Source organism: Falco punctatus, assembly GCF_963210335.1.
Source record: "Falco punctatus genome assembly, chromosome: 5".
NCBI lineage: Eukaryota > Metazoa > Chordata > Aves > Falconiformes > Falconidae > Falco > Falco punctatus.
The window spans coordinates 71,646,023-71,668,354 of NC_137584.1; the positions used below are offsets into that span (position 1 = coordinate 71,646,023).

At 47.2% G+C, this 22,332-nt stretch overlaps 1 protein-coding gene across 5 annotated transcripts in view; it reads right to left on the reverse strand.

Annotated features, from left to right (window-relative positions):
* Positions 1 to 140: 140 nt before the first annotated feature.
* Positions 141 to 22,332, reverse strand: part of LOC308064555 (serine protease 55-like) — a 66,779-nt gene continuing 44,587 nt past the window's right edge. For 2 of the 5 annotated variants that reach the window (XM_080389192.1, XM_080389193.1), the window contains one exon: positions 141 to 15,455. In XM_080389192.1, coding sequence (XP_080245318.1) covers positions 15,360 to 15,455 — 96 coding nt within the window. In that variant the 3' untranslated portion in view covers positions 141 to 15,359. The remainder of the gene's footprint in view (positions 15,456 to 22,332) is intronic. The other 3 variants (XR_013928437.1, XR_013928438.1, XM_080389187.1) reach the window with 3 other exon arrangements.

Genomic DNA, 22,332 nt, shown 5'->3' on the forward strand with positions numbered 1-22,332 from the left:
CATGGATTTTCTGTGGACACTTCCATATCTAAGATCACAAGCATCAGACATCTGAAGAGTCTATGACATTTAAACATAGATGTTTATTGCCAGTTGGGGTGGCCTAGGGAATCCAATATCATGCTCCAGTGTTGGTCTAAAGTGGTGCAGATCTCCTGTAAGTCCAGAGTCATGTAACAAGCTCCTTGTAAATGTCAGGGATGGTCTAAGGCATCTTAAACTGGATTTGTCGTGGATGCCAAAAAACCCAAATCTATCCCTGAAATTGTGTAAACAAAACCTACCTCAAGAAACTGAAGTTCAAGGTTAAAACTAATTAGAGAAGATCAATCAGTTTTGAAGTACAGATGTTGTGGTTTAACCCCAGCTGGCAGCTCAGCCCCGCCCAGCCACCTGCTCACTCCTCCCTGGTGGGATGGGGGAGAGAATTGGAAGAGTAAAGGTGAGAAAACTCGTAGGCTGAGATAAAGGCAGTTTAATAGGTGAAGCAAAGGCTGTGCATGCAAGCAAAGGAAAACGAGGAATTCATTCACTACTTCCCATCAGCAGGCAGGTGTTCTGTCATCTCCAGGAAAGCAGGGCTCCATCACGTGTAATGGTTACTTGGGAAGATAGATGCCATCACTCCAAACATCGCCCCCTTCTTCCTTCTTCCCCCAGCTTTCTATGGTGAGCGTGACGTTGTATGGTATGGGATGTTGGTTTGGTCATTTGGGGTCAGTTGTCCCGGCTGTGTTCCCTCCTGCCTTCTTATGCTCCCTCAGCCTGCTCACTGGTGGAGCACGGTGAGGAACAGAAAAGACCTTGGCCCTGTGTAGGCACTGCTCAGCAATAACTAAACCATCTCTGTGTAAGATCCACACTGCAGCACAAACCCAAATCATAGCCCCGTACTATTATGAAGAAAACTAGCTCTACCCCAGCCAAAACCAGCACACTCTGCACCACTTACTCTACTTATTCCATACCATTTATATCATGCTCATGTTCCATACTATCCAATACATCCTCATTAACCACCACCACCCCTTCCATCCTTTAGTACAGTACAAAGGTACCGTTCTCTTAATCATTCTCTTAATCTATGGACCACCCCTGTGAAATGGCTGTAAATGTCCATAAATGTCCACAAATGTCCACCAATTGTCCATTGAGTTCATCTAGTCCATGACTTTGGAGTCCATCTGTTATGGTGGTGACTCAGGACAGGAGAGATGGTGTGTTGTGTGGAGTTACTGGGCACCACGGGCAGCTCAGGTGGGTTGCTGCTGCACTTGCACTTTCTTTAAGTCTTGTCCTCCACTGGTTCAGGTGGTTCCTGCTATAGTAATTCCTATAACACACAAGTCAAATCATGGGTTACAACAGTTTAAAGGTATTTCCATTATAATCTCCACACCTGGTCCTTTAAGCCAGGTTATAGGGTTTAACATTGCAATGCACTCCTCACCTTGCTCCTAGTCTGTCTAGCAACAAAGGGTTTCTGCTATGGTAATTCCCCTAACGCGCAACCCAAGTTCCAGGTTACAACAAACCAAAGGTATTTCCATTGCAATCTCCACCCCAGTCTCTTTGGACCAGATCATAGGGTTTAACATTGCAATGAAATCCTCCCTTTGCCCCTGCTCCAGCTTGGACTTACCCACAAACTGCAGTCCCTTAGGGTTTTACCTGCTCCAGATGGAGCCTCAGCCATGAGCCACAGTCTTTCCAGGGGTATACTTGCTGCAGCATAGTCCTATCCACAGCCACAATTGCTCTGAGGTGCACCTGTTCCTACGTGGCCTTATCCATGGGCCACAATGCCTTCAGAGATAGACCTGCTCTAACGTGGCCTTACTCACAGCCACAGTCCCTTCAGAAATAAAGCTGCTCCAACATGGCCTTTCTCCTGGCTTCAGTCCCTCCAGAGTTGTACCTGCTCTGTCATGGGCTTATCCATGGCCACACACCTGGAGGTGCTCCAGCATGGCTTTGTGTACATCCACTGATGCTTTAGGGTGTACCTGTGGCAGCAAGGACTTATCTACAGCCACAGAATCTTTGAGGTGTGCTTTCTTCAGTGTGGACTTGTCCTTGGGCCATATTCCCTTCAGAGGTCTACCTGCTGTGGAACAGACATAACCACGGACACAGATGCTTCAGGATGTACCTGTTCTGGGGTAGGCTTACCCACAGCCACAGATACTTCAGGGTGTCCTGCTCCCACATGGACTCATCCACAGGTCACAGTCCCCCTTGTCTCAAGTTCACACTGGAGCTCCAGTCTGTCCAGTACAGCAGCACAGAAAGAGCAGCAATGATGCCCTGGCCATCAGCCAGCCCAGGCACATCGCCACTGCTGTTATCAAAATGCTCCCAGGCACAGCAGAGTAAAATGGTAAGAAGCGCAGTGGTACAGTAAACAGCAAAAGCAAAAAACAGCCACTAACGAGCCAGACTCTAATATGCAGTGAGACAAGCAAGCCCCAAGGGCAAGCACAGGAGCCCACCCATTAATAGCTAAACAGCAATAACAGCTATAAATTCAAGCTAGCACATTCCAGCCAAACCTGCTGTTATCTTGAACCCTTTGAACCCTACTTTGGGTGCCAAAAAAAAGACTGTCATGGTTTAACCCCAACTGGCAACTGATCCCCACACAGCCTCCCTGCTGGGATGGGGGAGAGAATCGGAACGGTAAAAGTGAGAAAACTCGTGGGTTGAGGTAAAGACAGTTCAATAGGTTGAAGCAAAGGTCGTGCGCACAAGCAAAGGAAAACAAGGAATCCATTCACCTGCTATGGGCAGGCAGGTCCTCAGCCATCTCCAGGAAAGCAGGGCTCCATCACGTGTAATGGTTACTTGGGAAGATAAATGCCATCACTCCAAACGCCTCCTCCTTCCTTCTTCTACCTCCAGCTTTTATTGCTGAGCATGATGCCGTACGGTATGGGATGTCCCTCTGGTCAGCTGGGGTCAACTGTCCTGGCTGTTTCCCCTCCTGTTATACCCCACCCCCAGCCTGCTCACTGGTGGGGTGGGGTGAGGAGCAGAAAAGGGCTTGGCTCTGTGTAGGCACTGCTCAGCAGTAACTAAAACATCTCTGTGTGGTCAACACTGTTTGCAGTACAAATCCAAACCATAGCCCCATACTAGCCATCATGAAGAAAATCAACTCTACCCCAGCCCAAACGAGCACAACAGGCAAATGAAAACTTACTCTCCCCTGACACAGCAATACTCACTCATTTCCTAGTACCTCAATATTAATTCCCATATCTGGAGTACATGATGAACACTATACCTACTCAAAGGGCCAGCCTTGTAGCTTCTGGTCACCTTTAGGGTGGTATTTGAAGATTCAAGCAGAAATTGTCATGCATGAGCTTGGTGCCTGGCTTTGCACTTAAGTGAACATTGCTTGTATGAGCTGGATTTGATTGCAAACACCTTCAAGCATCCAACATTCAAATGACTTGATAGTCCTACTGAATCCTCCTTGTCAGGACTTATGCTTGTGGTTAAAGACAGCACAAACACAGCATCACCGATCCCTCTGGAATTTACTCTCTGGGTCAGAAAGAAACAGTGCTACTGCAGGGCAATTTTCCTGTTCTGTGGTGATGTCCCATGACATCAGTATTCTGACTCTATATTAAACCTTTCCAAGGTTTCCACAAGCCAATGGCAAAACACTTTTTAAGGTATCCAGTGTGAATAATGTAAAATATATTGTTACATCCATTGATCTATAATTAAGGGAAAGCACCAAGGGGAAAGTTAGCGCTGGATTGGATTGATACCACTAACTCTAGCCATGTGTGTCGGGATTTTGCTCCAGGCAATGTGAAGACAGGGTCTCCCAGCAATTATTCAGTGTGACACAGAACTGTCATCTGGAGGGGTAAAGCCCATGGCCCGCAGCATCCTAACTTGGGCACCTTGAGCAAATGTTTGAATGCAAGCTGTGACTGCCCCTGCAGCTCGGAAGTTGGCCAGGTACCACCAGGATGCTTGGTTCTAAACCCAGCCTAGGGACATCAGGTGAAGGCTACAGCACCTTTATTCACTGTTGCCTGCTAAGGAGCTCTTCTAGATGCCAGGGGAAAAGTGTTTGCCGCTGAAAGGAGCCTGTTATTCAGTGCCTGTCAGTGTCTGCAGCAGAACAGCTGGCCCAGCATGGCTGCTTGGTGGCCCTGCAGCCCACGTCTCTCCATGTCAGCAGTGACTGGCAGGTACAGAGCCACGTGTAGAAGAATTTTGGTTTCATAGGGAGCAAAGTGAAACATTGCTTTCTGACACATCAATTCTTGCAGGATTCAGAAAGGCACTGAGCCGGGTAGTGATAGCTCTGATCTTGGCATCAGACATACGCTGGAAGTGGTATGCATTGACTTAACTTTAAACATTTCTGGTGAAGATGACTCCCTCTGAGCCTGCATCCAGACTCCCATTATGAGCAGCGGGGAGAGAGAGGCAGAGAAGAGCATGATTCATCTGCTGTAGACAACTATGTTAGGAGGAGATGAACTGCACTCTCGGCAGGCCCTTTTCTCTCTGCTGAGTGCTCGAGGAGTCTAGACAAGTTGCCCAGATGGAGATGTCTCATGTGGGAAGACCTGATCCCGGTGTAGCTACCCAAAAGCATTTTACAGTGCTTACAGTGGTGACTTGCAGATTGCCAGGCAGCAGCTCAAGCCGGTCATTCCATGGAAGTTTTAAAAGTGCTTGTTGACTTCAAGATCACCCTTCTCTGCTATTGTTGAAAGCTACTGCTGGAACCTAACAGGTTAGTAGAAGGGTGAACATTTCCCAGGATTTCTCCTCCAGCTGTTGACTTACCTCATTTTAAAGCCTCCTGTGCATACTCGACATCACACCCTATCCGTGTTCAGCCAGCAAGTTCCCCACTTGTAGCACCAGCCAGAAGAAAGAAGTGAAATAAAAACACAAAAATGCAATCATCAAACTGTGAAAACTGGTCACTGGAGCTCCTCCCCATGAGACCTGTCCCATGCATGTCTGTGTTTGCCACTGTCCCTGTTTGGGCAGTGACCCACATGTGTGCCTGTCTGCCCCGGGGCAGCGTGGGCTTGGCACCCATACAGCCTGCTCACAAGGCCCATTCAGAGGGGCTGGGTACCAGCTGCAGTGTCAATCCAGGAGACAGACATTGCTGAAGTAGGTACTTCTTACCTCCATCAGCTTCTCCTGGGATCACTCAGTGCATCTGTGAATGGAGCACGCCGCCGAAAAGGATCCCTTGCAGTTACATCTCTCGCACTTGCACCGCTTCCAAAGTTTACATTTCCCCTTGGCTGGTATGACTCACATGCGTGTTCGATCTTGCAGCTTCCCTCTCCCTCTTACAGCACGGGAACACGTGTTACCAGCCAGCTCCAGAGCTGTCACGTTTCTACCGGCTGGAAAGATAATGCTTGTCAACACCTGGAGGGGATTACAGCTGCTGTCTTTCAGCAGAGCCGAGGAGGAGGGAGGAGAAGCAACAAGAGACTTGCACAGCTGTACAGCGTGCTTGGCTGTGCATAGCTGTATGGCATGTTTGGCTGTGCATCTCTGTTTATCTTTTGGGTGGTTGTTTTTTGGGTTTTGTTTTTGGTTTGTTTTTTTTTGTTTTTGTTTTTTGTTTGTTTTTTTACCAGCCAGACAAATTGCTTCTTTATATATGTTGGTTTTGTTTGATTGTTTGTTTTCTAGATAGGAAATATTCAGTGAAAGATGAAGAACGTGGTGAAAATGGAAGTGTAAACCATCAAAATGAAAGAAACGTGCTTTCCAAAGCTGAGGTCTTTACAGATGTGTACAAGCAGACACTCCTCTCATTAACAGAGAGAAATAACCCCCTTTCCTGATGGATCCTTGCTGGCCTAGCACCGTATTTAGCCCCAGCCATTTGAAATCCCAGCTGCCTTACAGGAAAGGGTGGATTGTTGTTATTTCTGGACCTCAGGCTCCTCCAGTGGTCTTTGTTCTGGAGGGCAGGAAGAGTTTCCAAACTGGCTGTGTGTATGCCCTGCAAGTTCCCTCTTTTCTTTAATTTGAAGGTGGAGAACTTGCACTTGGTGGCTCCTTGGCAGGTGTCAGGAATAAGTGCTCCTCCTAACATGAGGTTAGGAATGGGATGTAAAAACTCAAATCCATGCATACATCAAGCTACAAAATTTGGCATTTGGGATTTGCAGTGTTTTGCTCCAAAATTGCAACACTACTTTTCTGCAACAAGACAGACCTTGAGGGTAAGTCCATCAGTCCCACTACTCATCCAGAGAGGTACATCCTCATGGATGCAGGAGGAATGGCTGTGGTTAGGACATGGGATAAGGAATATGCAACACCGGTGTAAACTGTTGCAGTGGGTCTTGCATACAACCACACATCATGTCCTTGGCAGTAGCCAGTCCCTGCAATCTACCCTCCTCCAAGTTAGGTACCTTGAGTACATGGAAGATAAACAACTGGGGGAGGGTATCTAAGAAGGTCTGAAGCAAACACAGGCTGTTTGGGACTGTGGGATCTCTCTCCATTTCTTCTGTTGGAGCTGTCCTGCTTTTGGTGAGTAAACATCCCCAGAAAGAGACACAGGGCATTCTTGGCAGAGAAGGGGGCTCAGATTCTGGGCTTCTGAAGTCTTATGTATCCCAGAAAAGTGCCAAACACCAAGACATCTTCTGAGCTATGTCCATACAGCAGTCTTTCTGGGAAACAACTCAGCTGAGGATTCCCTACTTATTTTGGTCCTTATTATTTTGGTGAGGACAGCTGGGTGTGTACATGCCCTCTATATGCCAGGGAAAGAAAGGGATTATTGAGGGAGGAATTCCTGATATCCCAAACCTTGTGTCTGAGGCAGAAGGAGTGGTATTTTCTGTGATTCTCTGGAACATATTCAGGATGGAGATGCTTATTTTCTCATGCCCCTAAGCAGCAGACCCCATCACCACATCAGGCTGAAGGAGCAATCTCTGTAACCCTGCAGCCACTTCTAATTTTAACTCCATGCCCTCTTAGCTGAGCACCAGGGTTTGTGCAACTTCAACAGGAAGCATCCCTGCTGACCTTTCTAATTTCAGGAGTCTGATGCTTGCTTATCCCAGCAATCCACACGAAAACCTTAAAAGCAACCTGCACAGTTTCTGTGCTGCACAGCAAAGAATTGCATTTTGTCTTTGCTGCAACTGAGAGGACACAACCCCGCTCAGAGAAAATGTATTTATTCTAAGCCCTGTGGTGTGAAAGTGGGGTAGCACCGTGAGGGTTAAAAGGGCAGGCTGTGGCAGGCTTGTTTTTCTTTTTCCTCAGTAAAAAGGGCTGGCTCCTCCTTAGCCTATTGCAAAGTCCTGGCCGACAAAAGTGACATGTGTTAACCTTTCAGCTCTTGCATAAAGGATGGTGCTTGAGCTCCTTTCCAGTTTTAAAAAAGCTGAGTGAGGCTCTTTCAGCCCTGTGAACGACAGGGAGTAGGCGTAGGAGCAAGGTCAGGACAGTGCTTCCTAAGCGGATGGAAATGCTTTGCTGTGATGCCTAATTAGTCTGTCACAGTACAAAAACCCTCCCCCTTTGCTGGTCCCTGATCTGGGAATTCTCCACGGTCCCAGGTGACAGGGCTGTCTTAGCATAAGGGTGAGTTTGGCTCCTGTTCTGGCAGTCCTGATGCCTTGTGCCGAGGTACAGAGAAGACTTACAGCTCTAGGACTCAGGCTTGATAAACAGCATCTCTTATCTTCCCACTGCAGTGCTATCTTGAAGCAGTGCCTCTCCTGTCCATGACAGCAACCACCACCACTCAAGGCTAATTCCATGTTAAGCTTCGTGAATTACATGGCTCTATCTCCGGAATATGCAAAAATATCTTTGTTGTACACTGAAGCATTTGGAGAATAATTTGCTGGTTGCTAAACATTAGAATTTCTGTATTTCTCTTTCAAGCATCAATTTTCCCCCAGGTCATCCAGAGCAGAAACTTTACTGAAGTACAAGGGACCAACCCTGCCCTTGAGAGCGTCACCGGGTGGGAGGACTCACGCCTGTTAAGGAGCAGGCAAAGGATGCAGCCAGGTCAGGCTCCCACTTGCCTGTCTGTCCTCTGCTGCAGTCTCTCCCTTGGATGCCTCCATGCGTCAGGCACAATTCATCAGACCTCTCTGTCAGTCATCACGGGGGCAGCCGCAGCCCAGCACTGCAATCCCTGCAGGGCTTTATGCACCGAGTTGTCCCGGGGAAGGACACCCACCCTGCCAGCTCTCTCACCTTGTGGGCTCCATGATGCTCACTGACCTGCACCAACCATGGCATGGACTGGAGAGTGTTAGGGCTTCGCCTCTTCTTTGTGGTGCCGTTAGACATGTGAGGTTGATTTGGACTGCTAAACCTTCAAGTCAGTCAGATGATGAAGCAAAGAGAATAGAGATTCCACATTAAAATCTACAATGATTTGAAGAAAAAGGGGTTTCCTGTTCATAAAAGCATCCTTGTGTTTCTGAAAAGCTCAGATTATATTTTATCACAGGAGTCTTGATCTCTTCCCCGGTCTCCCACCTTGCCCCAAACCTAACCTTGAAAGCAAATATGCGTCACTCCTAACATGCTGTATATTTTTCGGCTTCTTAAGAAACCTGGAAAGTAAAAACAGAAGGACACTAAGGAGTTCCCTGAGGACAGAGACATAATGCTTGCCCCAGAGGTGAGGAAATACATTTTCCACCTGAATATGAGGCTTCCACCTGAATATGAGGAAGAACCTTTTTACTTTGAGGGTGCCGGAGCATGGGGACAGGCTGCCCAGAGAGGCTGCGCAGTCTCCTTCTCTGGGGACGTCCAGAGCCCGCATGGATGTGATCCTGTGCAGCTGCTGTAGGAGAGCCTGCTTGAGCAGGGGGTGGGCTGGGTGGGCTCCAGGGGCCCCTGCCAACCCCAACTAATCTGTGATTCTGTGAAAACTTCATTGAGACTTGGTAGTATATTGCACACCTAAAAATCCCATCCCAAGAAGACAGATCCACAACAAAGGAGTAACATTTTGGAAGTTACTCATGGAGTAACAGTTTTCCAAGCCACAGCCCTGGTGATGCATTTAATAAATATGAGAACTACAGGGATGAGACCAAGCTAGTCAGGACAGCAACTCTTGGCAAAATCAGTCTGCAACAGCAATGTATGCCAGGAGGAGGGAGAACATGGGGAGGAAGATACAACCACTCTGTGAGAGCTTTATCTCCCACGGCTGTTGCCTACACTGAACTGCAAGGATTTAGTTACATCAGATGTCTTTTGAGGCTGCCAGCCAGTCACAGTGAGGTACCTCATCTAATCTCATCAGGTTTCACCTTCCTGTGACATCCCTTGAGCAAGGAAAGAGGATTGTGCATCTCTGGCCGCACCCTAGATTCACATCACGTGTGGGAGTGCTGCTGCTGGAGAGGAAGAACAGAAGATGAGAAAAAGCTGAGCCCCCCTACACCCCACCCCCCCACCCCCCCCCACTTTCCTGTTGCTCCTCCCTATCTCTTCCTGTCTGGTGATCCTGGTGGAGACTTGGAGACCAAACTTTTCCCAGCATGATGACAGGAACCCAACATCCCTCTTGAGCTTAAGGCTATTCCCTGCCAGGTGGCAGGGAAGGCACCAAGGGGAGCTGGGAGATCCCATGTCCCACAGCCACCAAGGAAAAGACAAGGAACAGAGCATCCATCCCCAAAACAGGGTTCTGGATACGTGAGCCAGTACAGGTGTCTTAGAGTCTCTTTTCCAAATCAGGAGTGGTTCAGACAATTCTGCTTTTGGTGCAGACGGCCATGTTGGAGCAGACCAGCTTGCAGAAAATAAAATGGATGGATTTGGATTAGCATCATTAATAATCAAGAATTAGAATTCAGGCCTATACTAGTTACATCTGCAGTGGATGCTAAGATGGGAAGACATTTTACAGTGTCTTGACACTCAGGACCTTAAGAGACAACTCCACCACCTGGGTCTGGTAATAGCTTCTTACACTTTTGTGTGGATCATCCATGGAGAGAGCAAACCCCACTTTCCTCTAGCATGGGTTGTACAAACCCATAGGGGAGCTTGGAGATAACAGCACTGCCTTTCCAGGAAAAGACATTTAGGCACTGTGCTTAAACCACAGCTCTTCCCTTAGCACTTACAGCTGTCTAGCTAACTCTGCAGGTACCTGCCCTTCTGCTGTTGATCACGTACAGTCACCCAAACTCTGGTCACACCAAGAAATACCGTGTCCACAAGCCAGTACTTCTCCAGTCATTGTACTCATTGGCCTTGGTCAGGGTCCTCAGAACAGGCTATGCCCACAACACAGTCAGCAAAAATGGGCACAGAAATGTTTTCTCAAGTCCCACCAGTGTCTTTCTGTGAGGGGCATTAGTAGGGAACTAAAATCTTGAGTGGTCTCAAGATCTCCCATCTGGAAGCTGTTTTGTTTTGTATAACGTGTCCATAGGGAGAACATGGTCTTTCAGGGCAATGCACTTACTGCTGAGCTATGCAATCATTGCTATACACCATTGGGTAGTTTAATGGAAGAGAAACAGTGAGGAGTATCAGGGTACCTATGGATTAGTGTGCCCTTTCCTGTGACGTGGGAGATGTAGGTTCAAGCTCCATATGGAGCTATTAGAACAAGGACCTCCTGAAAGTTAGGAGAGAGGGTCTAACCACTAAACAGGCAAGAGATTACTTCCTCCTGCTGTGCAAGGAACAGGTTGGCATCTTCTGAATACACCCACTGGATCAATCCCCAAAGCTAAGCAGGTAAGGACATGCTTAGCTGGTGAATCCCAACGGGGTTTAGAGGTGAGTAAGCTCCTCACTGATCATCACTGTTGAGACTTGGGCAGCTCCAAACACGTCCAGAAACAGGGAAGTATATATGCTGTGAGGACTGGACTGATGGCAATAAAGAGTGTCTAACACATCCAGGGCTAGGTGGCTGCAAACTTATAAGAAATTAAATGCACAGGAAGAAAGCTCAAGGACAGAAGGTGGACTCCTAAAGGACAGCATACCAAAACAAGTAAATAAATTAAAAAAAAAAAAAAAAAGCAAAACAACACTTAGATATGAACTACACAGATGCAAATTTTGATGTGAGTAATGGTTCTCAGCCATTTATGTGCTTTTATCCAGTGTGAAGCCAAAAGCTTTCTAGATTTCTTACTGATGAGTCAATATGAGAAATTGAGGCACGCAGTCTTTGTCCCTTTTTATCCCTAATGACTGCTACTGTCTCCTTTGACTTATACCACCACAAGTTCAGAAGTGGGTGGGCTCAGGCTGCACCAGTAATGCAGCTTGAATACTGGAGTCAAAATTGTCATAAGGAAATTGGTGAGGTTGCAAAAGAGTTTGCAGAGAGGACACTATCATTTGGGCATTAAAAATTCACTGTCCAAGACATAAGCTTGTTAAATATTATTAGGAGCAGGTGGAACAGACAATTGATGTGATCTCTGCTTGAAGCTTTTTTATAACTTTAAGGACACATAAATTTTTTCAATTAGCCTAGCTACAAGACATGCAACATCCTGACAATAGCACCCCAGGAGGTAACTTCTCCTCCCTAGAAAACATAAAAGAAACACAAAGATTTTTGCTGAGAGACATTAGGAGACAAAGGTAATACAGAATTAGTTTGATCTGGGGTTGTTTCAGTGCTAGCAGTAAGGAAGATCCAATTTCCATCTGAATTGCAGCCAGCATCATGCTGGCATCAGTGGCACGTTTACACATAACCGGACTTTTTGCCAGGATTTCCCAACTCAATACAGACATGCTACGTTTCCTTCTGCAACCCATGCTACAAACGCAGGCTACTCAACGCAACTGAAAATGGGATGTTCAGGCAGTTACCACCCAAAGAAGGAGATGTGCCTGCTGACAGTTTCCAAGCTAGTTGTGAGCATGGGTAGATACAGCATGTATAAGTGGGGATGGCAAGTCAGATGGACACTCAAACATGGAAGCAAGTTTCTCCATAATAGTAAGATGAGGCATCCAGAAACTTAGGGTAACATTTAGGTGCTACTACCTTTGACACCCCCATAGACCACCACACATGACTTTCAAAATCTCTATTGCAAGGTCTTCTTAGCAAATAGCTCTTGCTTATGGAAATCAACTACTCTAAAGGTTTGCAGCACTGTGAAACCCTAAGAAAGATGGATAGCACAAAGCACTTGCTAAGCTCAGAGAATGAATTTAGCATTGACTGATCAGGGAAGAGTGACTGACGTGGTCTACCTGGACTTGTGCAAAGCATTTGACACTGTCCTGCCCCGCATTTTTGTCTCTACACTGGAAAGACATGGATTTGAGAGATGGACCACTCGATGGACAAGGAATTGATTGGGTGGTTGCACTCAAAGAGTTGCAGTCAATGGCTTGATGTTCAAGTGGAGACCAGTGATGAGTGGCATCCTTCAGGGGTATGTACTGGGACCAGTGCCTTTCAGTATCTTTGTTGGCAACATGTACATTGGGATGGAGCACACCCTCAGCAAGTTTGCTGATGACACCAAGCTGCATGGTGCAGTCAGCAAGCTGGAGGGAAGGGATGCCACCCATAGGGATCTTGAAAGCCTTCGAGGTGGGCCTGTGTGAACCGCATCAAGTTCAGCAAGGCCAAGTGCAAGGTCCTGCAAGTGGGTCAGGGCAGCCCCCAGTATCAATACAGGCTGGGAAGAGAATGGATTGAGAGCAACCCTGAGGAGAAGGACTTGGGAGTGTTGGTATATGAGAAGTTCAACCTGACCCAGCAATGTGTGCTTGCACCACAGTAAACCAACTGTACCCTGGGCTGCATCCCCAGCAGCATGGCCAGCAGATCAGGGGAGGGGGCTCTGCCCCTCTGCTCCGCTCTGGTGAGACCCCCCTGCAGCACTGCGTCTGGCTCTGGGGTCCCCAGCACAGGAGAGACATGGAGCTGCTGGAGCGGGGCCAGAGGAGGCCATGGAGATGATCAGAGTCTGGGAGAGAGCTGGGGTGGCTCAGCCTGGGGAAGAGAAGGCTCTGAGGAGACCTTAGAGCACCTGCCAGCACCTAAAGGGGCTGGCAAGAAAGCTGGGGAGGGGCTTTGGGCAAGGGCACATAGTGATAGGACAAGGGGCAAAGGCTTTAAACTGAAAGAGGGAAAGTTTAGGTTAGATATTAGGAAGACAATCTTTACTGTGAGAGTGGTGAGGCACTGGAACAGGTTGCCCAGAGAGGTGGTGTGTGCCCCATGCCTGGAAATATTCAAAGCCAGGTTGGACGGGGCTTGGAGCCACCTGGTCTAGTAGAAGGTGTCCCTGCCCATGGTAGTAGGGTTGGACTAGATGATCTTTAAGGTCCCCTCCAACCCAAATCATTCTATGATTCTATGAATCCAGAATAACATTTTTTTTGAAAAGCTGAACCCACTAATACTCCTCATCCGTGATGCAGAAGCAACTCGCTTAGCAGAACTAGGCAGGACCCACATTTTTGTGGTGGAAGTGCTAAGTTTACTTCTTGACCCTTTTTCTGGTTACTGTAGATAGACATTAAGTAGAATGTGCTAAGTCTTAGCTGGGTGGAAATTATAGTTCTGAGCTTATGATGTTCTTTGAGATGGGTATGCTGAGCATCAGTGATAGCTTTCCACTGAAAATAAAGGGAGTATCTGAAATTACAAGCTTTTCCGTAGCCAGGTAGCTCTACAGCTACACTCAGAAACACATGTAGGAGCCTGTCACACAGAAGTTGGTAGAACTTGGGACCCTACATATTTTTCTGAACACAGGTATCTCCTTCAAATTTTTCATAGTATCATAGAATCATTTAGGTGGGAAAAGACTTCTAAGATCATGGAGTCCAACCATAAACACAACACTGACAAGTCCAGCACTAAACCATGTTCCTAAGTACTACATCTACAACTCTTAAAGACTTCCAGGGATGGTGACTCAACTACATCTGTGGGAAGCCAGTTCCAAAGGTTTCCTTACCTTCTCAGATGGCCACAGAAATTTCTACAGCAAGTCCTCAAGAGTCCCATGGTATTCAGTGCGTTGGACTTCCCTGTGATGATTAAGCACTGAAGTAGATAGAAGTGACACCACAAAGGCAGTTGACATCTCATGTGAAGGCTAAGAAATTGCTTCCCAGTTTGGGGAATGCTATGTGCAAGGTTGATTGGTGCTGAACTGAAACTTAACCATGCCTTCTTGGAGCCCCATGCTGTTGCTCTGCTAGAATCACCCCTCCACATGTGCACACAGTAAGGAAAGACCAAAACAATCCTCTTCGTTACCAGCTGGAAGGACGTGTGTCCCCTCAGGACTGTACAAATCTCTGCAGTTTAGCTCCTTTGAGAGCTGTGGCAACATTTCATCATTGCCTTGTACCCACAAATGTGTGCAGCCCTCCCATTTCAATTCCATTCTGGGCTCCCGTTCAGCCCCCAGAGCTGCAATGGCATGTATCAGAGACGAATGAGTTTGGCTTGACTTACTGCCACGTGTACAAATTGCAGCTGTCTCGTCACGGACATGATGCGAAACATGCTTTCTCATGATACAGAAAGGGTTTGATTTCAGTGCCATGAATCACCTCTTGGTCTCAGAAATATTCACACAGCGTTGACAGGATGCAGGATCTCTGCAAGACATTCTCTGGAGCAGGAGGTGGGAGCCAGAGAGGGACACTTCAGACGGCACTTCATGCTGCTTGTGGGAATTCAAGCAAGTAAATGGGGCTCAGTTCCACATCATAGGTATCTAAATGCAGATGTCCCTGTGGGAATGAGATGGCACTATAGTCAAAAGAGATCTAGTTAGCGCAGACAGCAGAGCACAGAGAGCTGCTGAGCTTAACCCAAAGCAGACATGGACATTTCCTCTCCTGAACATTTGTCTAAACTCCATTGACCAGACCACGTTTGCCAGCTGCATGTGGGTAGCTCAGATACCAAAGAGCATCTCAAGTGGCACTAGACAGCTATGCTTGGGCAACTGATTGAGCCACCACTCCTTGCTGTCCATAACAGACTTTTAGACAGCCAGTTCATGTGGGGACACCTGCAGGTGTCCTACATTCGGGTGCCCACAAGCTGAAGATATCTGTAAAGTGGGGTGAGTGCATCCTGCCCTAAGCATGAGGCAGAGAAGTCAAGAACGCACAGAGTGAGAAATTTTGCCCTTGCTTGCTAGTGCAGCCCAGAGCACTGGCCAGAGGATTGTGTTGTAACGGGAATGGTGTAACAGCATTCGTAACTCCCAGGTCTATTAAAAATAAATAAATAAAAAATTACATTTGGCCACTGGGGTGAGTACCTTGTTGTTCTTGCCTTCTTCAGGAAAAGGCGATTCATTTTGACCTGGCAGCTAGCAGTGCATCTTCCAGATGGAGGAATCCAGCACAAGACCACCCCATCCCTGTGTTTGCAGTCCCTCTCTACGTGACCAGTCTTCCTTCAATGCCTAGAAAAAGGTAAAATAAAACCCCACATCATGGGACAGAAGACCCATCAGGCAGCTGGACTTAGGCATCGTTGGAGGAATACCTATTATTGTATTCATGATACTTCATAATAGTGATATGCAGATATACTAATTATGATAACCCCAAAGAAGCCCAGCAACTCCCTGCAATAAGCATGAACAAGTGACGAGTAATGACAGATTGTATCCCAGCCCTTCAGAACTGGACTCATTGAGAGACAGACAGATAGTGAAACAGGTTAAGTAGATTTTTAAAAAAAGAGAGAGAGAGGGTGACTAGACAGCAAAAATTGCATAGAGTGAAATGCTTCACCATTACAGACAAGAGCGTAAATAAATCATGCGTGCCAGAAATAAATGAGACTACTATATGATCATCCAGTTCTGCTCCCTATCCTGACAAAGTTTCTGCCAGTCTTTTCTTGTCAGGGCAAGTTTTAAACCTCCTGAGAAAATGGGTTTAAACAGTGTCATGTGTGTTTTCTTGGGTTATTCACACCAGCATTCAGTGAACTGCAGAAGCAAATGCAGGTGGACAAAGCACAGAAATACAGTAGCAGGGAAGACAAGAAGAGCGAGCGATGCAAAGGGAGGTAGAAATGTACACAGCAAGGCAAATAGGCAGCTGGGAATAGCTGGGGATCAGCTGTAAGAGGAAGGCTTCAGTTTGATATATGGTGCCAGAGACATTATTAATGATTTGCTGGGGTTTACCTCTAAAAAGTTTGGGTGGATTATTTATTATGTCACCACAGCGCTCACATGATCTATGAAAGGGACAATAATATGTATCTGTTTCTGGCCTCTCAGATTCACTGCCTTTTTACAGCCTTTAATTAGGATTTAATTCTGCACTTCCAACACAGAGAAAGAGTACGTGGTATACTTAAAGCAAAAGGCAAAGTAGAAAAACACACACCCCTTGCTTAAAATTTCTTATATGCCTCCCTACCATGAACGAACAGTTCTGCCAATAGTCACTGCAGCATTTTCACAGGTCAAAACTTTTATTTTCCTTTGAAAATAATGAATAATTCAGGGAAACCCAACTGGACTAGAAATGCTGCTAGAGTTCTTTAGTGTTCTTCCATGAAGTTAGCTGGCTGGCAAAGCGATGGTTAGATGGCTGGTGGTAGCTGGGATCTCTGTGGCAGATTGGTCTTCTGCATTTGGGGGAAATTGCCTGTGATTTGGAGGTGGACTCATCATGTGAGGCTGGGGAAAGCAGGACAAGCAGTCTATCAGACTCAGCCAACATCTGCATTGGCCATGAAAGGGCAGAACTGCAGATACCCCACCGTTATTGGTGTCCTTAGTGCATCTTAGTACTTTGCTTTGGGAATCCCTCTTCTCTTTTCTTGCTGGGATCTGTGCTTGACTGTGGCCAAGAGTCAGTCCCCAGATGAGCAAAGGTGGCCTTTGAGATGCCTAAATGCCTCTCCTGGACTCTTGTCCTCCAGTAGAAAGACTCTGCACTCACAATGGAGACCTCATACATCTCTTGAGAAAGCCAAAGAGGTTGTACTGACCATGGCATAACCTGGGAGTGAGCTGGCCCAAAAAGACAAAGAAAGAGGGGAAAGCTGGTGGGTGGCAAGAAACGGGTTGAGCGAATTGTCAGAGAAGGACAGCTCAGCACTGGCACACCCAAGGGAGAGCTGCTTTTGATGAAGGTCAGTGCTGAGAAGGTGAGTGTGAAGTGCTTCTCCCAGAGCTTTGGGATGGAGTGTGACTGGGTCACTCCAGCTCTGGCTGGCACCAGGATCTGGGGCAATTCTTGAAGCTGTCCGATGGAGAAACAGATTTTCTGGCTCCCTTGCAAGCTGGGACACAGGAAGCACCCTGTGGTTCTCTGCACACACTGAGAAATCCCGTAATCACTGCACCAGGCTGAGCCTGCCCTTTGGGCAGGAGAAGGCTCAAACTTTACAGGTCAAATGTGGCCATGGTGCTGAGGAAATGGAGACCTCAGAGGCTGTAATATTATGTTACTGTTCTCCTCCATTAGCAGAGTATCTATTCCTGGTGGTTTGACGAAGGGCAATAATAAAACAATCAGAATAAATATTCTGAATAGTGGGAAAATGCACTTTTAACCTGCTGTGTAAGCACACCTCCTGGTCTGATTCTTCCCCTCTTCAATGCTTTGCTGTGTGCTTTTGTTTGTCAATAGTTTTAATGCGTGAGTGCGGATGTGGGTGTTCCTTCAATACCTAGTGCAGTCGTAAGGAGCATGTTTCTGCCTACTAGCACCCAAACTCTGCAATTCTACTTGCTTTGGATTTGGATGGGCTGGCAGGTGGGTGCTGGTGAGGTTAGGTGAGTTACCTGGGCACTGCTTCATGATGATGGTGGCCAGTTTCTAATGGAGGTAGAAGACTATTGTTCTCTCACCTGAGTTTCTAGATTTACTTCTTAGGACACGGGTTGTGCTAATCATTCCTGCACCTGTGGATGATATCTGCAAATCCCCACCCTAGATGGTACCAGTATGAAGCTATGAAGAAAGAGGAAAGGGGATAGCCCATAGCAGGTGTCCTGCACTCATCCAAGGTGATCCTTCAGCAGAAAAGTGGAGCTGCAGACAACAAAATGTGAGGAATAAGGCCCAGGACAGAGCTGACATGAGCTGTGGGGTGATTACAGCCACATGTAGACAGTGACATGCAAAGGGAAGGATCACCACACAATATTATTTATTAATACATTAATACATATAATGTATTACGTATATAATGTATTGTGTAATAATGATGCACACAGCAAATTTCATCTTGGGGAAAAATAGAAAGCAGCAACCACTGCAAAACAGGAACAGGCATGTCTTACCAAACAGTAATGGCAATTGTTGAGGGACCATTTATTCCAGGGTCTGACCAGAGGTCCTTCTAGCCCTTACCACATCTCTGCAATGTTTAGTTGTTTTTAGGAAGAGCATATAAGAAGTGAGCAGCATACAGGACGCTTCCCAGTAAACCCAGCTGCAACCAAGCTAGAGCTCATGGTCTTGCTGAGCCATTGCTGTAACTTTGTGTTTGATCACTAGCTGCTATAAGGATCTTTCAACAATAACTCAGGATGTTTAACACTCTTTCCATTACACTGCAAGAAGGCACTAAGGAATTGTGGGTGCAATGTGACTTTCCCAAAACAACCCCAATTCCTGTCTTCCAAGTTGAGTGCCCACCATTTCCCATCCCATCTGCAAACAAAGCCTGATATCAGCACAAAACTCCAGCTGCTACCAGTCAGAAAAAAAGAAAAAGAAAAAAAAAAAAAAAAAGGACTGTTTGGAAAATCCAGAGGCCCTTGAGCAAAGCAATAGCTCACCACATAGCCTGGTGGAAAGACTGTAACATCAACCTAAGCTGATGTTAAGACAAACAAATAAGGCCTGGTCCCATGCTGCTTTAAAACAAACATTTTCCATTTAATCATGTATTGGTTATTAAAATAAATAAAAATTAAAATAAATAATAATAAAAAAATTAAAATAAAAAAATCCTCAGATAAACATGAACCAGGAGCTGCCTGAATTCACTGCAGTTGCTCTCATTGGACCATTTACCCAAGTCAAGAGACTGCAAGGCTCATTTTTCAGTTTCAGTCTGTGATGCCTTGCTGGGGATGATATAATGCTCTCCGTAACCTCTCTGTCCTGGAAGCAGCCACACTCAGTCAATACACCATCAGGGTGACAGGTCCCAAATCCCATCGCAAGCTGTGATAGATGGTCTCAGGGTGAGATTTCATACATCTTCTGCTTTCAGAGGGGAGCTGACACAAGTAATTGGTGTCGCTTTTGTTGGGATAGTGCCAAAAGCTGACAAAACAGTTCCTAATCAGAAGTGCCAGTGATTTGCACTGGGATTTGCATGCCGGACAACTGGAAAGTGTCATCACGGCAGCAAGCTTGAGGCGCCTCAGCTTGCTGGGACACAGTGGCCTTTTGGACAGTGCCAGAGCTGGGTGTTATGGGAAGGGTTGGTGGCACAGCCAGCTTGGCAAGATCTGCATGCGGGTCTGGAAACATGGCTAAAGGCTCACCTTGAGCCCTGGAGGGCTCAGGGCCCCAGGGGAAAAGTTCTCAGGCCTTTATTCTTCTGTAAATCTACCCTCAATACTCTGTTGAAAGACCTACACGATGCTGCCATGTAATAACATCTGGGATGGTGGCAAGATCTTTGCATGAACGGCTGGGTGCTAGATGGTGCAGTATGGTGCTATACCCCTCTATACAGTTTCAACCCTAAAAATCTGAGTATTTCCTGTAGTCATTCAGGAGTGAAGAAGGACTAGTGACTTTCTCAATATCATGAAGTAAGCCTGGACTCAGGGCCTGACCCCAGATCTCCTACATCCTATGTCTCCTTTTCCCACAATACTTCTCCTTCACCCAACTCCCCACCTCTTACCCCACCGTCTTTTCACTGAGAGCCCGTTGGGCCAGCAACCCTACCTCAGCCCCCAGTGCAGCCACAACATAGCGGGGATGTGTAGCTGTTCCCTGGGAAGGTGATCCGCCTTGACAGCCTCCTGGGACACATCACCTTTCACTGCGCTGTCAGTGGGGTGAATGTTACCACAAGACAGAGTGGGTCTTGCTGAAAGGTTTCAGGCTGTAAGAGATTCACCTAGTAACGACACCCGCATTTCTATGCTTAAGAACATGGACCTGGTGACACATGAATAGAGGGAGGGTATTTTACATGTCCCCAGAGCTTTCAAAGGCTGCTTAATTGTCCTCCTCCTCTCCCGCTTTTCCTTTGCTGTATTGTTAGCGTTATCAACAATTCCCATGCACTATACCACCACGCAGGAAAATAATTCAACACCTGGCACTGGACTTGTATCCTGTCTGCAGGGGCCGTGGGGCGAACAATTAGGTCGGCGTCTACCGTGTGGCACCGCACCGGGCGAGCGGCGAAGGCAGCTGGGGCAGCCGCACCGCGGGGGGACGCAGCGGCCCGGCCGGAGGCGCCCGGGGCTGCGGGGGCTCTGCGGGTCGGCTCCGCCGGGGTGAAGAGACACGCGGGCATTTGCCGCCCTCTGGTGACGCCGTGGCGAGCGTACTCCGCTTTTCAGCGCTGTAACACAAGCCAGACCCCGCCTCGCTGGGTCTTAACAGCTCTGCTCTTACAGGAGCACGAAATAATAAAAATGCGGGATGGAAGGGCCTTCTAGGCCATGCCCTGCCCCAAAACAGAAATCCATTTTGCTTGAATTCTGATTGCCGTAATTGAGTCCGTCTTCTTCTTAAAACTTCTTTTGAAAACATTTTTTCCCCTGCTCCGTTCTGGCCTGTGGCACTCCTCTGCCAGCTTGCCAACACGGCCAGTTGACTTCCAGCATTTGCATCCTGGCAGTATGGATGCAGCTGTCAGCTTTGGGCTCCTCAGGAGGAAGAAAGTGGAAGGTATGAGACCCCCACTACCACTGGCCTGATGTCTCATATTGTCGCTGAAGCTCTGAAGAGTCTGGCTCAGCTTTGGCTCCCAGGGTCATCAGTCTCCCCATCCCTGGATGACACAGCTAAAGTTGAGGGAGCAGAGCTGATCTCTCAGGCTGAAACTTCTTCCAAAAATTCTCAACAAAACCTATTCTTTCCAAGTACAGATTTGGTGTTTTCTTCCTTCAAGGGTTGCAACTCTTTGTTCTGCGGCAGAATGTACCTTCTTTCCCGCAGAGGAGCACTGAGAGGGAACCAGCAGCATGGGCTGATGTCCTGCTGGGGAGCGACCAGCCGGTTGCTCACAGACTTTTGAATTAGAAACCAGTTGCGGAGACATGCCCACCTTTTCTGCCAGCATGTCCCGCACTGGGCTGGCAGCCTCATGAGGTTACCTGGTCACTGGAGAAGGGGAAGATGCTCTTTAAAAGGTATATTGTGCTTTATGCAAAGGCTCAGAAAGGCTTGAGTTAATAATTCTCGTTATACTGCAGAGCAGAGGGGGATTTTACCCAGGCTGAGATACGAGTATGCTGACCACAAGGGTTATATGCAGATAGGGAAAGCATGCTGCATTTTTGATTGGTACCAAAATTACTTAATTTGTGGGGACTTTTAAGAATTCTCTTTGCCAATTCAGGCAAAGGCAGCCCAGGCAGCAATCTGAGAGAGCACGTGTCTGAGTCTTGTGGGAAGACACATGTCTTGTGGACCAAATTCTAGAGAACTGGAGGAGCCAGAAACAGCAGCCGGGCTGTGCTCTGACTGATTTTTGAAAACACACCAATCCTGTTTCAACACCCTGCTATCTGGTATCTGAAAAGCAAACCCCTGGGGAACAGAGAGCCCACATCCAAAGTTTAGGTGCCCCCTCTGTCTTACTCTGAGCTATTTCAGTTTTGTAGAAAATCCTCACCTCTGTCCATCAATTGAAGCAGCCAGAGGGATTAGGGGAGACTCAGGTTCAAATTCCTCATCTTAGGGGTGCTTCAGACCAAAATCTCTTAATTTCACTAAGGTATAGAGTACCTTAAAGCAAATCAGGCTGTGATCAAAGGTACTTTACCTCGTGCACAATGCTTGCACACTTTTTGGACCATTCCGAGTGACTATCCCTTGGAGAGCACTTGCATAGGAGCCCCATTAGAGCACTGCTCCAATGAGCAGTCCAGGTGCCTACAACTAGCAGGCAGTTCAGGACTCTGAGCAAAGGTGCTCTCACCCAAGCTGCAATACCTTGTGCCCAAACTTACCAACGGAGAAGCGTCCACCCTGTGAAGGGTGTCCTCTGAATTGCATTCTCAGGCAGCTCACATGGGTTACTTGCAGCTGCCAGGCTCAGTCATTGTGATTTTATGATCAGGGAAGCCAGGAGGCATTTGGGTGATTTGTTTTCCAAGTGAGGAG